The sequence below is a fragment of the Symphodus melops genome, assembly GCF_947650265.1.
Source record: "Symphodus melops genome assembly, chromosome: 10".
NCBI classification, from domain to species: domain Eukaryota; kingdom Metazoa; phylum Chordata; class Actinopteri; order Labriformes; family Labridae; genus Symphodus; species Symphodus melops.
In genome coordinates this window covers 21,016,244-21,031,929 of record NC_136700.1, presented here as the reverse complement: position 1 = coordinate 21,031,929, position 15,686 = coordinate 21,016,244, and the positions used below count along the sequence as shown (strand labels likewise).

Sequence of the window (15,686 nt, the reverse complement as noted above, 5' to 3'; positions counted from 1 at the left end):
GACCTTTTTTTTTTGCTGCTAAAAATTACATTTTGTAAACATCATGTAAAAGTAAAAGTGAGAAAAATGTGTAAGAGGCAAATGATGAAATAAATATGAGTTTGATCTTGTAACCAGTCAGTGGATGGGTTTGTGTGAATGTATATGCTTTTTTTTTGACATAGTGGATGTTTTTGTATAATGTCAGACATCAGACATTACCTTTGGTTAAATTCAGATTGGATTGGGAAAAAAGCATTGACCACAAGCAGGAAGTTGTCTTTTTGTTGTTTCTTTTCTTTTCGATAAGTGTGGGTTATCAAACTGCTGGTTTAATCTAGAATTGCAGCAGTAATTCTTCTTTATCCTCTTATTGCAACAGAGTGAAGCTAATAAAAACTAAACCCTCATTGTGCGCTGGTGAACCACAGGAACCTTAATTAATTGCCCTTTTTTTTAGGACAGCAGAATCAAAGAAAGTCTTTAAGTAGCAAAACACATTACTTCTGTCACAATTTCTCGCATCTTGTTCATGACGCTGCTATTGATAACATTTGAATATGAGTTGGTTTTCTGCCTAAACTACTATGACATGACTACTCTACTACAGTCCTTCACTGAAGTGTGGAGAAGGATGTGCAGTGACGTAAGCAGCTCGACTGGAGGCGGTCGCCGACGTTTGATGTAGGCTGACTTTTACTGTAGCCAAAAGGGGCGGAGCTTGAGTCATGTAAAACGTAGTGGTAGCACAATGCAGGATTTATTTGTTGCCATTTAATGATTTGATGCGCACGTTGAGGACACCTGCGGAGGATGAAAGAGCAGCTGCAGCCTATTTTGTCACAATTTAATCGTTTATATCCGTTTAGTGCGTGCCTCACCGCTTCTCATGTACAGGAAAATCACTGAAGGTAGATTTATTCAAAAGGAAAGCCACAGGTCATCAATTCGGCGTGATTTGTGAGGTCTCTGCCGTCGTATGTATGAATGAATGACAAACATCTGGCTGGGAGCCTATCAGGAACGGAGGCAAACGTCTAATTCATACGAAAGACTAAACAGCATTAGAGTAGGAGAGGACAGAAGACCTTCACTGTTCGGCTGAGTATCTTGAACCAATCGGTTCTTCCTACCGCCAGCATGCCGAGCATGCGACAGTCCTACACGGTCACCGTACCCGAGGAGCCGCCGGCCACAGCTTTCCCGTTTTTGAAGCAGGAGATGCGGAGAAAGGGGAGCATGTCCGGCTCCATGCTGGTGTCCACCTTCGTAGGGCTTCTAATAAACCAAGCCAAGGTAAGAGGCAGTGCCCGCTTCGTTACCGTTATCTCTCTGTGTCGAAGGGGACCTCTGCTAAAAAAAAAAAACAGCCAATCTAACGTTTACAGCGCACTATGACTTTAAAACTCTCAAAACTGCACCGGGAATCTTCTGGCATGTACTATGAAATCCGTCTTATATAATACACTAACACTGAGCTCGTGTTCAGTCAGTGAACGGTTGCCTGTAGTAGGGTCCAAGTTATCTCATGTCATCAAATGACTCAATGTGGATGGTTACTAATAGTTCGTGTGAACATTATTAATAAAAATATTTTCTTCTTACACAGTGTTAGATGTTAAATTATTATATTATGTGTGAGTTGAAGCGGGCTCTTTACCAGTAGTAATGTAGTCACAGTAAACAGGACAGATGTTCAGTGTTATGTATCCTGTCAGAGATGATGTCAGTTTAATGTTGAACTGAGTCATTTGCAGAGGTAAGCCTCTCTTTAAGCCTCTGTATTTCGCTGTGCCAGGATCAGTAGGCCTGCACTGGCAGGTCACTGGTTACATAACCCACGTTTAATCCCCCTCATACACTTCTGCTGCTCATAGTACCCTTTATGTATACCATTGTAGGTCTGTAATGGAAACACATAAAGAACTAACCTATTTTCAAAGGGGCTTTCTTAATGTAATATCCAGGATGTGCCTCTGGTTGTTTCCATGTGAACACAGCCACTTGTACATTAATGTATAGTTGATCACACAGTGCTGCTGTCTCAGCCTTCAGATAACAGAATTATGCTTTCAATTTAAACTAGCTATTTCCCCGTGCACACTTGGTGAGCTAGTTTTACATTAAAATATTTGAATATCTCCTCAGGTTCAGGGTAAAATTTGTTAAATGCCACGGGTGCACTAGCATGAAAACAGCAAAAGTATAACTTGGTTTTACATTTTTTGCAGTTTTAAATCCTTGAAATGTACTAATTTAATTGTAATACAAAATTAGTAAATAAAAAAAAACAGCATTCATACTTGTTATGGTACCACAATAACACAAATACAAGTCTTTCAGCATGCACCCATTGCTGTTTTTTTTAATATTCAGAAAAATTGCAGGCAAAATTCTGCACATTGTTTAAATTGCACAAGTACATTGGTGACACCTCAGTACTGAAACATTGCCAATGCATTTGTGTATTATAGATAGTGTAATTAACTCTGCACTCTCTGTCAGAGACTTTAAACGCAACTTTAATGCCAGAAGGACTTGAACATGTCAGAATCAGTATTCCATGAGTGATGTTAGATTTGATGGACAATAATATGCTAGTCCCCTTTACAACTCAAAGGTTCCCCATCAGCGTACTGCAAGGTGTACTCGGGCGGTTTAAGAGACTTTGTCCTGTTAGCACTTGGCTTCACTTTAGACATGAGACACTCATTCTGATCCTCCACACCTTTTGAAGACAAATGAAGGATAAAATGAAAAGAGCACTGTTAACTAAAGGAAGATTTAAAGGGCTACTTGTCAGCCCTTTTTGTCCTAAACGAGAGGAGGAAACAATCTGAGCTGCAGATGTTAATGTGTGTGTTACTGAGCTCAGCGGCTGTGTGCCAGCTTTCTGTTATGTAATGAGAAATCACATTAGAATACACTTGAGTCTTGGTCAGGTCGGCAGCTTGGCTCTGTTTCTTTTTTGTTGTCACCTTCCACCTGCTCCTCCTGTTCTCTTCTTTTCCTCTTCCTCCATGCAGCTTCTGTCCTCCTCTCCTCGCATAAACACCAAGGAAAAGTGCTCTGTCTTTTTATCTCAGTATGTGCACATACTTGTGCGGGAGAGCGTAAGTGTGCAGGTGTTTGTACTGACACAAGAGCACGTGTTTATCTCTGATCATGCACATGTTTTTCGCATTGCAAGTGCACAGCTCAAACAGCTGACAGGTCAAAGGTTACTTTTTGTCACAACTTTCTAAACATCTTTCTTTTTGCAGTTTTCCATAATAAGCATTATGGTCATTATCGAATCAAGAAATTGATCAGGTGATTGACAGACAGACAATCAATTCAAACATATTGTCATCGTTGAACTTTTTTACTTGGTAAAAAGTATACAAGTTGCTTAGGGTGAAGGGTCACTGGGTTGGAATTAATATTAAACATCTTGTCTGTACGTGTAGTTATAATTTGTTTTTGTCTTTAATGTTTTATATCATAGATGCACCTAATGCAATGTCTTTGGCTGATTATGATGAACAATTTATACCTGGTCTGACCTGCTGATACTGATCTTCTTTAAAGCACTATAATGAACAGTAAAGATGGGTAAATCATTTGTGCAGGTGTGCATTTTCACAAATGTCCTCCAAAAAATTCAGAAACATTTCCGGATAGCCTGGCCCTCCACCAAAACTTTTTAAAGTAGTTTGTCGTTCCCAGCGTGAAGTTTGTCCTGTCTGACAACAGAAAGAAAATGCTGTGGCTGTAATGTTTCCAAGATGAGGGCGAAGGGATTATAAAATGACAGTTTCTTGCCTTTGTATGAATCCTCCTGTTATCAGTCATATCCATAATATCAACAAAGAGTATAGAAAACAACATGCTAGCATCTTGCATGAAGATTGCAATGTTTCACACACTGTTTGCATGACATCAACATAAGCGTTCCTCCCTGCCTGTTTGCAATGAATTTTCCTTCATATTTCCTTCTGCATTCACTCAACAGCTTCCTTCTACATCACCCGGAAATTTTACAATTTTACAAGGTCTAAAGAAAGTTTGGGTGAAAAGTTCACTAATCTGCTTTACCCTGAACATTTCCAGAAACATCTCTTGTTTCTTTTTAAAGGAGCAGTTACTAAATTGTTTTTGATTTAGAATTGATTAATACCTGACACCCCCAGCGGAACTAGGTTTTAACGTCTTTGAGTAGTTGTTTGGTTGTTTCACATGACATTTTCAGGAGTTTTGTGCATGTGTGAAAACACCCGAAGTCAGGTAGATGGGTATGGTTAGCAACTTGAAGCCTGTAGAGCTGTTTCAGATCTTTTCTAAAAGCTAAACAAGTAGTTTTGGTGTCTAAACCTGAATACATTGTGTTGTTTTAATGAAACCAAACTCCGTTGGTCGGGTTGGATTAACACGCTCAGTAAATTCTTGGGTAAAAGAAATCTAAAGGCCTCTTTGTTTAGACTGAGGTGTAATCTTTCAGCTGCGCAGCGTGCTGTGAGAGGGCACATAGTTCAGTAGAATGTAAACAGACACCTCTTAGCTGGAAGTTCACTTTTTTAACACTGAGTGGAGTTTTCCTGCAGATTAAAGCTTTCTGCTCTCATTCTCACAAGCTGGTATCTGGACAGTGTTGATTTTTAGTTTGACCCCAAGCTGAGTGATGAGCGTCTCCTCACTGATCTGATGAAACTTGGAATTCCAAATATCCGAGTGTGTATTTATTTTACATAACCAGAAAGATGGAGGGTCTTACTTGTATTTGTTTGCCTGCAAGTGTGTGTGCAGGTGTGAGTTAGTGTGAGCAGCTGTGTTTTCATGTCACCAGACACTAATATAAGCAGTAGAAAACAAGTCTCTGCAGTATGTAGACCAGTCATTTTCTTGTTGTGTTTTGTTTGTTTGTTTTTTGGGGGGGTTATCAAAGTCCACAACATGCAGTTTTGTAGCTCTTTGACTAGCGTCTGTGTTCACCATGTGCAGTTTGTAGTCTTGCTAGCTTCCTGTTCTCCAGTCGAGCTCTCAGCCTACCATAATGTTGATTGATTGTTGATCAAGTTGATCTGCACACCTCCCTCTTTTCACATACGTATGTATGTGTGTGTGTGTGTGTGTGTGTGTGTGTGTGTATGTGTGTATATATATATATATATATATACACATACACACGTACATATATGAACCCATATATATGCATGTATGTATATGTATACCCTACACAATGTGTGCATAAAGCTTTTAATACTGGTTGCACTGGTATAAGTATTTAAAGAGCATCTTATAATAATGGTAATGGTAAATGCTGTGTAAGGTTGTCAAATTTTGCTACTTCTCAATCTGTCATTTTACTGATTGATAATATTGCCAATATATGTGTTTAATTTAGACAGACTGCTGGAGTTTGCTTCAATTATTGCAATACATTTTGCTGCGGCAACAAAATGTTTTGATTTCTGGCTAAATGTTAGCTTGTGATTGAAGCGTAGTGATTATATCATATTCCTTCCCTACGCATCGAGTCCTGATTCTGGAGAAATGTGTTGCCATGTTCAGCACAGGTGTGGACGTAAACCTGCTGGTGGTGCTCAAACACAGCCTACATAAAAGTGCTTCTCCATTTTTTAGAAAAGACCAAATACTGGGTGCAGAGGACTATTTGTGTTGTTGTTTTTTTATATCCTAATCACGTCCTAACTTAAAATTTTAAGTTATCAGGACAGCGTTTGTTGAACTCTTTGTTTTGTTTTCTCATAAAGACAGGAGGATGAAGACAATTGTTTTCTTTTAGACCTCTCACCTTTCTTTGACCCACTTCCCTCCATCCCTCTGATTAAGTGTCCCATCAGGACACACGCCAAAGGTACACATACTGTCTCTAGGAAGCTCCTTAACCTGGGCTGGAGTGCTTTTATTGTGCCGTCTTAGCCTGTGTAGGCAGCAGGCTTTCATTTCTGCAAAGTCTCCCCCCTGGGCTGCCTCTCCGTATGCTCATAATGATAATATTCAAGTCCGATTTTTGTACTTTTATTTTGATAGTTTCCATACTTGTATCTATTATTCTGACTTTTTGACTTACATAACTTTTGATCATCAGTGTTTTTACCATCTTTTCTCCCTCGAGGTCCTAATCGTGCATTCAGAGAAAGAGTTGTACTGTTCACCAAATAAAGCTTGTGGAGTGATGGTCTGATTGAAAAGCCTCAATGAAAGAGACCAGAGGAGGAGGGCAGAGAAACTGGCAGGCTGTGGGTCTGTACTTCACAACGCTGAAAGCTCAACGCTTTCCAGGTAGCCAGAAGGATTACAAACTGGTAAGAAAAGAGGCACACAGCTGCAAAGAAACTGTGTCATCAGCGAACATCGTAAAAACCCTCTGCTCATCCTCACCCTCTCAAGTTATCCCACCTTTTAAAAGCATCACCATGACAACCGTGTTTTAGATTTGAGAAAGACTGAAACTGCTGCCTACGTTGGAAACATCTCAGCTGGTGCAATAAGTATTCAGTATTAGTATAGAGCATGAACTCCGTCCTGAATTTGAAATTATGATCAAACTAGACAACACTTTGATTTACACAAAGCTCCAGAAACACATTGCAGTTACATAGACAGTTACAGATCGAATGCATTTAAATCATTTTTCAAGATATCACAACAATTAAAAAACACAAAGGAATGAAGTCGTGTAGGGTTCAAAGAGTTTGAAGACCCTAAAGCTTTTCTTCAGATCTTTTATGTCTCTGTAACATTAAATATTCATGACTGAGAAGGCAACAATGAAAGTTAACACAAGAAAAACACATCTTCATAAAGAAGTGTTCCATATACACATTCAGACAGTTTGATTATGCATTAAATGTAAAACACTCCGAAGAAGTGATATTAGACCAACTCTAAGATCAACAATGCAGCGCCTTTTTACACTGTACATGTCCTTTGAATGGTTCATTCTGTAACCCCTGTCTGCTCGGGCAGAACCTGCTTCCTGAAGAATCACAGCAGAACAGATGGAGCTGTGGTTACAGAAATGCTCCTTGGATCATCTCTTGGATCCTCACATGGACAAATGAACAGATCCTGTTTCACACACAGCTTTCAACAGAACGGCGTAATGAGTCGGATTAAATAATTACATTCCACACTCTGTCAAACAGAGAGAGAGGGAAGGATTGAATCAGAGAGAACGGACTTGACATCCAAACAGGCTTGTTGTGAGCGATAAATGACTTCCAGCCAAGACTTCCTTCTCTGCGCGCTGCATTGTTAACATCCTGATTGGCTGTTTCAGAAGACCCTGTGTATTCAGATCCAAATTAACGTAAATATCCACCATTAAAAATGACGTAATCACAGTGTGTTCTTTTATAGATGCAAGATGATGTTTCCCATGATGCCTTTAAATGAGTCAGTTCTTCAGATAAAAACTACTGTATTTGGTGAAAAGTTTACAAATCAGACCTAAAGGACGGTGTGTTTTCAGATTCTCTCTTAAAAAGTGTCAAAGTCATCCTTTGCTCACACTGAGTCACACACACACACACACACTCAGCCCTGTCACTGACGTGTCATCATGTCCTCTGGCTTTTCCCATCCTGTGATAAAAAAAATAAATAAGAATAGCGTTGCTATGGAGACAGAGCTGTTACGTTGTTCCGTCGCTGTGACGTCTGCCAGGTCGGGCCCAAGGATCAGCCAATCGTGGCGACCAGCTGACATTATTAAAAGCAAAGCTGCTATTTTTGAGACAAGATGTGGCGTTACTCAGCAAAGGTAGACCGACGTTCCAGAGGTGAGAGAGAGAGAGAGAGAGAGAGATGATACAACATTTAATGGGACTAGAGAGGATCTTACTGTTCATCAAGCTGCACCCAAGAGAAAGTGTTATCAGGCAGTTGCTAATCAAGTGACTTATTCACAGTGAAATTCACAGACACGAGGATTTAGATAAGCCGGAGTTAATTAAACTGTAGATGAATTCCCCCCTGAATGAGAACCAGACAGATGAGGTTATTTATGTAACCGTAAGAAGCATTTCCTGCATCAGCACTCAGAACGGACTGAACATGCAAACATGCTTCAGATCATGTGAACCTCAACAAGGCTGACAGTCGGCCTGCACCACGTGAAAAAAAAATGCAATGTTTGTTTTCACTATTCAATGTGTAGATCATAATCTAAAGTGGGATAAATGAACACACATAATCTTGAAACCCCAATCTCTAGTCCTATCAGCTTTTTACTTTTTACTGTTTAAGTCTTCATGATGGCCCTCAGGTGACGGTAGCAGGTGATTTAGATTTCAACAAACAGTGAGATCAGGTGAAAATAAAAGCTCGAGTTATTGTTCTGTGAGTCTCTGAAAAAAAAAAGAATTATATTTGGCAGAGCTGTTGTTTTCTTGAATTGTCGCTTGGAGGCCTGGAGAGCATTTCTTATCCGCCCCCGTGTTCATTGTTAACTTTTCCTCCAGCTACTCATTATATAACCACTCAACTTATGTAATGAAATCTATCCGCAGCAACTGATGACATAAGTTCTGCAGAGCATTTGTACCATTATAAGATTTTCCAAATCATGGTAATATGCTCTGCCATCTGTTGGGTTGCACTCAGATCCGATTTTCTGGTGGTTTGTTGCCCTGAGAATGAAAAAGATTTGAAGCTGCAGAGCAGAAACTCTTCCAGGTTTTATCTCATCGTCAGTTGTTGATGAGATCTTTGCCACCTGGGAGCGATTACCAAGAGAGGAAGAGACTGTGACAGATAAGAGAAACAAGTTCCTCTCTGCAGATAACGCTCACCAAGAAAATAAAGCTCCTGTCTCTCATCTCTGGAAACACACACACACATTCAACAACAGCATGTACAAGATCATATCTTTGTCACATGGCCAGCTTCACTCTGATAACAGTACAGTACAAACCCCGCCTTAAACACAGCTGAAGGCTGTTAAAGTGCTGACAATTAATCTGGGCACAAATGTGGGGACGCTTCATTAGTCAAACAGAAACTTTATTCACAAAGTGATCCGATGACAATCTTCATCAGTAATACATTTCAAGTTGGTCAAACTTCAGAGCTCCGAGTGATCACCTGTTCCTGTTGTGATCTCTGAAGGATGAGGCTGAATACAAAGAGAGTGCAGAACAACGAAACTCAGCTATCAGAGCAGCACGACTTTTAAATGGAGGACTAAGACTTTCACTCCAGATCAATAAAAGGCAACACTCATCCTAAAGTCAGCATAGACTAAAAACAAAGACTAAGACATGAATCTGAGGGTCTCCCTCCTAAAACAGGGACAGTAAATACATTTACATAAAAGGAGGTTTTGTACTCAGCCCAGTGTTGATTTGGTTTTAGAACGTTTGGTCCTCCCACATTGTTTGAACGTTCAGGGTGACCTGCAGCTGGCTTTAGGCCGTGACACGTCGTGGATATCTTAAAGAACAAGAGAGGTTTTGATTTTCCATCCATGTGATTGGATGATTTGGATGAACCAATTGATAGATCGATCACCGTCTCGACTCATAAAGACGAATGTCCTGTGAATTCTCTTCCTGCTAGTTTGACATCACTCATCAGTTGTATTCAAAAGTAAGTCATGATATATCCTGAATGAATTCAGCTTTAAATCATGTGTCGAAGCATGACTCAGGTGGATCAGTTGTTTCCCTTCTGTAGAAGTGACACCTCACTCGAGATGTGTGAATGACTGCTGCTTATTATAATCTGCTCCTTATTGTTCCTCATTCTTAGTCTTTGGCTGTTTTTACTAAACAGTGTTTTGTATGTTGTCAGCAGGCTTTTTGTATTGAAGTTTATACTAACTTTGGGCATGAAGAGCTGAACTTTTTTTATGTGAGTAAATTAGAATGACAAAGTGAATCTTAAATTAATTTGTAAATCTTTTTGCTTTTCTTTCAGAATTCAAAGAGTGCTCAAGGCCTGGTGGGTTTGAAGAACCTTGGAAACACTGTAAGTTCAGCGTCCATGTTCAGTGAGCTCTCATTGTTCAGAGCTTATGTGTCCACCTGTTCTCTCAGCGCCAGCATCCTTTTTTAAGAGTTTTCAAAAACTCAGTGCTCTGCTTATTTTGTGCGACCACTTCAGGTGAAAATATATCAACTTTTCAGAAAGGCAGTGTTATTGTCACCGGTGCTATTTTAACGATGTATGATATTCCACATATTTTTGTCTCCTACTAATCGTGACCTTAACCCACATTCTCCTCGCTCATCCAGACAAAGTAGGAAGGCAAGCGTCCTCCGTTTGATGCTCACAGTAAAAATGATCTCAGATATAAAACATACTGCAAAAAGCAACAGAGCAGTGTCAGTCATGCAACAGGCTTTTTAAAGAGACTGTTGTCATAGATCTTTTATCCTTCACTTCATCCATGCCTCCAGAGCGACAGCCAAAAGAAATGTTAGGCGAACACTGGGCCTGTGTATAGTTGTTATTGTTATTGTCATCCCAAGAAGAAGAAGAACTCCATTGATACTGACCCTTGACATAGAGAAGGAAAAAGCTGAAATTTAGAAATAAAAAGTAAATAATGGCAGATTAATGCTGTGCCATGTTATGTTTATCAATTCCAATGATATTTGTTTGTTTTTTTATTCTTTGTCTCTTTAATTTGTTATCTGATTTCTAATTGAAAGCCGTCCCTGATCACACAGTGTATACAGTCCTCTGATAGGAGCTCTGAGTCACACACACACACACACACACACACACACACACACACACACACACACACAGAGTAGGAGGAAACAGAGAGACAACAGGTGGAGCTACAGAAGCTCTTTAATAACTGTACAAATAAACGTGGAGCTTCATTGTTATTGTGTTACTTAAACATCATCAACCATTTCTAACAGTGTTAATGTGACATTTAGTCTACATGGGCTGCCCTTTAGCTTTTCATTTTACCAAAGCTCTCCGTGTTGAGCTGCTTCAGACAACACTTGGCTGTGTGAGTTGCACGTGTGTACAAGTAAACAAAAAGCCGCACATCCGCTCCATTTACGCTTCATATAAGTGGCCACAGCATTAACAAGCAGCGTGACGTTCACCTCCACTTTACCTTTAAGGGGATTTCGGGGGAAATGTAAAGGGTAGAAAGACCTTTAAAGTGTAGGGACAAATCTATCAGTTCTTATCATCTGTTTGGGTTTACACTGAGTCCTCACAAAGAGACCGTCTGCCAGGCAACAAGCAGGAGGACAGCTCCGAAAATAAACGTGTTGATGTCAGTGTGTGTGTGTGTGTGTAATCAAAGAGCTCTGAACTGTGGACCAGGGCAAACTCTCAGACTGGTTTGTTGACATTAAAGTTAGATGAAACAGAAGAGTTTTGTATTTGTTTTCAAAAGGTGCTGAGAAGAGGATTTATTTACCTTTGTGTGGCCAGGCTTTCAGTCTTTATGCTAAGCTAAGCTAACCAACTCTTCTTGCACTGATAAAACAGTCTGTAAAGTAAGACTTTGCAAGATGCTTTAGGTGACATTTGATATGGCATGTCATGCCTTATTTCAATCTTCTCATCCATCAGGAATAATGTTCTTCATGATCATTTCCTTCTGCTCCCTAAATTTGAAAGATGAGCAACCAGGTCCAATATTAAGAAGTAATGAATATTCTAAATCTATCAAAACCAGACTGGTGGATTATGGTGACTGGTGAATGTAAATCTTGAACATGAAAATATTGATATTTATTGTTGATTTGACCAACAAAATTCAGTTTAGGAAATAAAAGCTCCTCACTGACAGATAAAGGATGGAACTTGTGATCAAACTGTTTGTGATGTGTGTGTGTTTTTTCTCCTCACAGTGTTTCATGAATAGTATCCTGCAGTGTCTTAGCAACACACAAAACCTGCGAGACTACTGCCTGCACAACTCGCACCGCAGAGACCTTAACAACAACAGCCGCACCAACACAGCCCTCATGCAAGGTGAGAGACGGGACGCTCGGGCCCCCTAGAGTCCAACACTTGCACAGCAGCACACTCTCTTTACTGCTTGGTGACACACACCTCAGAGGACGGGTTTGTCTTTGGAAGCCTGGTGAGACACAGAGAATGGTTCTGTGTCTCTAACGCTTTCCACGAAAATATACATAAGCATAAGAAGTACTATTTAGATAAAACTGGAGACTATGATGCAGAGATAAACATGACAGAACAGCTCTACATGTGAGGGCCGGAATGGACAGTAGACTTTTTCAAGAATCCAGAGTTCACATCAAGATTCAGTGGCTTCATCCCGAGCACACTTTGTCTGATTGTCCAAAAAAGGTTCTTAAAAAAAAAAGAGTTTTTGATACCTCATGTTTTAAAAGGATTTAATGTCTGTCATCTAAATTATCAATAGTATCGAAAAGTATCAAAGCTTGAAATAAAAACGACAGATGTTCTTTTATTTTTTACCAAAAGCTGCTGCAAGTCAAAGAGAGAGAGAGAGAGCGAGAGAGAGAGAGAGAGATCACACATAAGTTGGCAACTTTTTGTTAGCAGTCAGCCATCGACCGTTGGCACGTGACCTGTTTGATCTCTGTGCACATTATGACACTCCTTTTCTTTTTCTGTTCTTCTTCTTTCGACCTAAAGGCTGAAAAAGTCATTATAGTGTTGTATAGGAGACTCTGTTGTTTCGTTCACCGCTCTGTGTGAACAATAAACTCCTAAACAACCAGCTGGAACGTTTTCAGCCTCTGTCTCATTGTTGAGTTGTTGTTTGCAGACGATGAACATCTTTTTTTGCTTGTTGTCTAATGCCCCTCCAGAGCTCTCTCTACATAACATAAAGACTACAGTCTCGAAGCAGTCTTCATGTTAAGTGTTGTAGGATATCATTTGTTATAATTTGGCTTAATAAACAAGATTTACACTGTAAAGATAAACAGGATGAAGAAGTTGTTCTGTGCACGTGAAACCATTGTAATAGTGATTGTGTCTGATGTGCCAGTGTGTGTTTAACTTGATTCTGTTTGTTGTGGTAGAATTTGCCAAGCTGATTCAGAACATGTGGACGTCGTCGAGCAGCGAGGCGGTCAGCCCGTCTGAATTCAGAACTCAGATCCAGAGATACGCTCCCAGATTCGTCAGATACAGGTACACTGCTTCACACACACATACAACATTCAGCCTAAACGTCACAGATGTTGAACATGTGAGAGAGCCCACACATGAAGACCACTAAAGATTACGGCTCAGAAGTTGTTCCATCACTCTTAACACACCTCCCACCACATGAAGATCTGTAACGATAATCTGTAGAACGGCTTTCTTCTTATGATAAAACAATAAGAGTGAAGAGTCAGCTGATATCTCGTTCTGACTGTGTCTTGCAGCCAACAGGACGCTCAGGAGTTCCTGCGATTCCTCCTCGACGGTCTTCACAACGAGGTCAACAGGGTCACCGTCAGGCCGAGAGGCACCGCGGATGACTTTGACCACCTGCCGTAAGTAACCTGCCTGACATCAACTGTTTGTGTTTGTGTACTAACACGTGTCTGCACGGAAAGTCAGCTGGAAAAAAAAGTCAGTAATATGGGGATAATATTTACAGAGAGAAGAATTGAAAGCTTTGTTCAGACAAATTGGTTTGGTCTTCATGGAGATGGCCTGAGATTTGTCTAAAGCAGGCTGTGTGAAGATGTTAACACTGTGTTAATGCTTAAAGATTAGGATTTAAAGACATTATTATATAAAACAAAATAAAAGTTATGTGTTTCCTCAGTCCAGTAAATTTCTCTATTGAAGTATCAGAAAGAATTTAAATGTTTCTCTTTCTTTGTCTTTTGTACATTAATAAATATGCTTGAAAAGTCACATTTATGTCACAGACAAGGAGCGTGCTTTCTGCCCCCTGGTGGATTATTTGTGCACTGCAGGAAAAATGATGTTACTGAGGTCTCAAAAAAAGATATATCAAATGTGAATCATTCAGCTTGAAAACAGAAGAGTGGCATCAACAATACATTAGAGCGGAAGTATATAAATGTGAAAACAAATTAAGTTGGATTTGATAAATATTCAATCCCAGACAGACAGTGCGTCCCCGTGTGTCTCGTCCGTCTTATACCCTGACAGTCTAAAGTCTCACAGGTTCTCCATATGCAGGGATGAAGAGAAGGGGAGGAAGATGTGGAGCAAATATCTGGAGAGAGAAGACAGCAAGATAGTCGGTGAGTGGAGACACGTCAGGACCGATGTTAAAATGTTGGAAAGAATCAGACATCCTGATGTCTCGTAATGAAATCAGGATTAATGTGTTTACAAGGCCTTCTGCTAAAGTGATTTAATTTATGAATGTGTCCAGGATGGACATGGAGTATTCACATTAAATAAAGGAGAATATCTCTTTAGTGTTTTCCATTTTTGTTCCTGTTCTTGCAGATCTGTTTGTGGGGCAACTGAAGAGCTCTCTGACCTGCAGGCACTGTGGTTTCTGCTCCACCGTCTTCGACCCCTTCTGGGATCTCTCTCTACCTATCGCCAAGGTTAGAATACAAACAAACACACTTTTCCTGATGATCGGAAGCTGAAATGTTGCATGTTTTTAGGTTCTTCTGTGTGTCCGTGTCAGTGAATGCATCTCTGTTTGTGTGCAGACGGGCTACTGTGAGGTGAGTCTGATGGACTGCATGCGGCTCTTCACCAAAGAAGACATCCTGGACGGGGACGAGAAGCCGGTAAGAGCCAACAGAATCCAGATCAGGATCAGTTTCATGTTTGTTCTGCCTCTAAACATGTCTTAACTGCAGAGCTAATGCCCCTTCACGCTCCCTTAAAAATGTTTTCAATTGAGCTGCATGTGTGAACACAAACACAGAAATTGACATTCTGCAGAAAGTTTTAGTTTCAGTTGTTCAGAGTGTGTGATCACAAAGTACAATTGTACAAAAATTCCAGTTTCACACACATCCCACTGGGCGCCCTGGTTTATCTTTCGAGAGGGGAATTGGATTTTACATGTTGGAGTGGATTCACATTTTAATGCAACACTCCAGCCTTTACAAGGCGTCTTTATCAGAAATCATCTCGGCTTTCTTGAGGTTTGATACAGAGGTTAAGAGGTTGAAGAACGTTTCTTTAGGTTATGGATTTTTTTAGCCTTTTAAAGATGAATGAGACAACCTAAAGCATCGTTACTGTGTGCTTCATGAAGTTTCGGATGGATTCAAAGAAGCACCTTGTGAACTAACTGTGTGTCTCTCCTCCACAGATGTGCTCCAGGTGTGAAGTCAGGAGAGTGTGCGCAAAGAAGTTCACGATACAAAAGTTCCCAAAGATCTTAGTGCTTCGTATCCTTTCACATGGACATCAGGGATGTTTTGAGTTCTTCATTCAGCCTCATAATACTTACTACATATAATACATACTTCACTACTTTAAGGCAGCACCTGTGTTATGGTCAATACTATTCAAACAAACAAAAGCTAGTCTTCAGGGATATGTTTAGCCACAAAGCTTTCACCAGTGAAAGAGAGAGAGAGAGCACTAAGAGAGCTCTAAATGTTCGCCACAAGTGCTGGATGTTCTCTGCACTTTTTGGTCATTATAAAGAGAAAATTAACAAATATTGAGTTTTTAGGCTTTTTTTGTGTCAGATCAATGGACAATGTGTGGAGTTCTTCAGGGTTTCTTGCATCAGCTTACAAAGACCTCTAATTATCTGAATAACAGTCTGATGAGAATAAG

General features: G+C 40.1%; 1 protein-coding gene across 5 annotated transcripts in view; it reads left to right on the top strand.

The window, feature by feature from the left end:
* The window catches only part of usp2a (ubiquitin specific peptidase 2a), a 42,374-nt gene that overhangs the window by 23,080 nt on the left and 3,608 nt on the right, over positions 1-15,686 (top strand). For 2 of the 5 annotated variants that reach the window (XM_079353926.1, XM_079353927.1), the window contains exons 4-11: positions 9,903-9,953; positions 11,813-11,936; positions 12,983-13,094; positions 13,334-13,444; positions 14,091-14,170; positions 14,382-14,485; positions 14,597-14,677; positions 15,211-15,289. In XM_079353926.1, the coding sequence (XP_079210052.1) occupies positions 9,903-9,953; positions 11,813-11,936; positions 12,983-13,094; positions 13,334-13,444; positions 14,091-14,170; positions 14,382-14,485; positions 14,597-14,677; positions 15,211-15,289 (742 nt within the window). Of the gene's footprint in view, positions 1-742; positions 1,276-9,902; positions 9,954-11,812; positions 11,937-12,982; positions 13,095-13,333; positions 13,445-14,090; positions 14,171-14,381; positions 14,486-14,596; positions 14,678-15,210; positions 15,290-15,686 lie in introns of those variants that run through there. The other 3 variants (XM_079353929.1, XM_079353930.1, XM_079353928.1) reach the window with 3 other exon arrangements.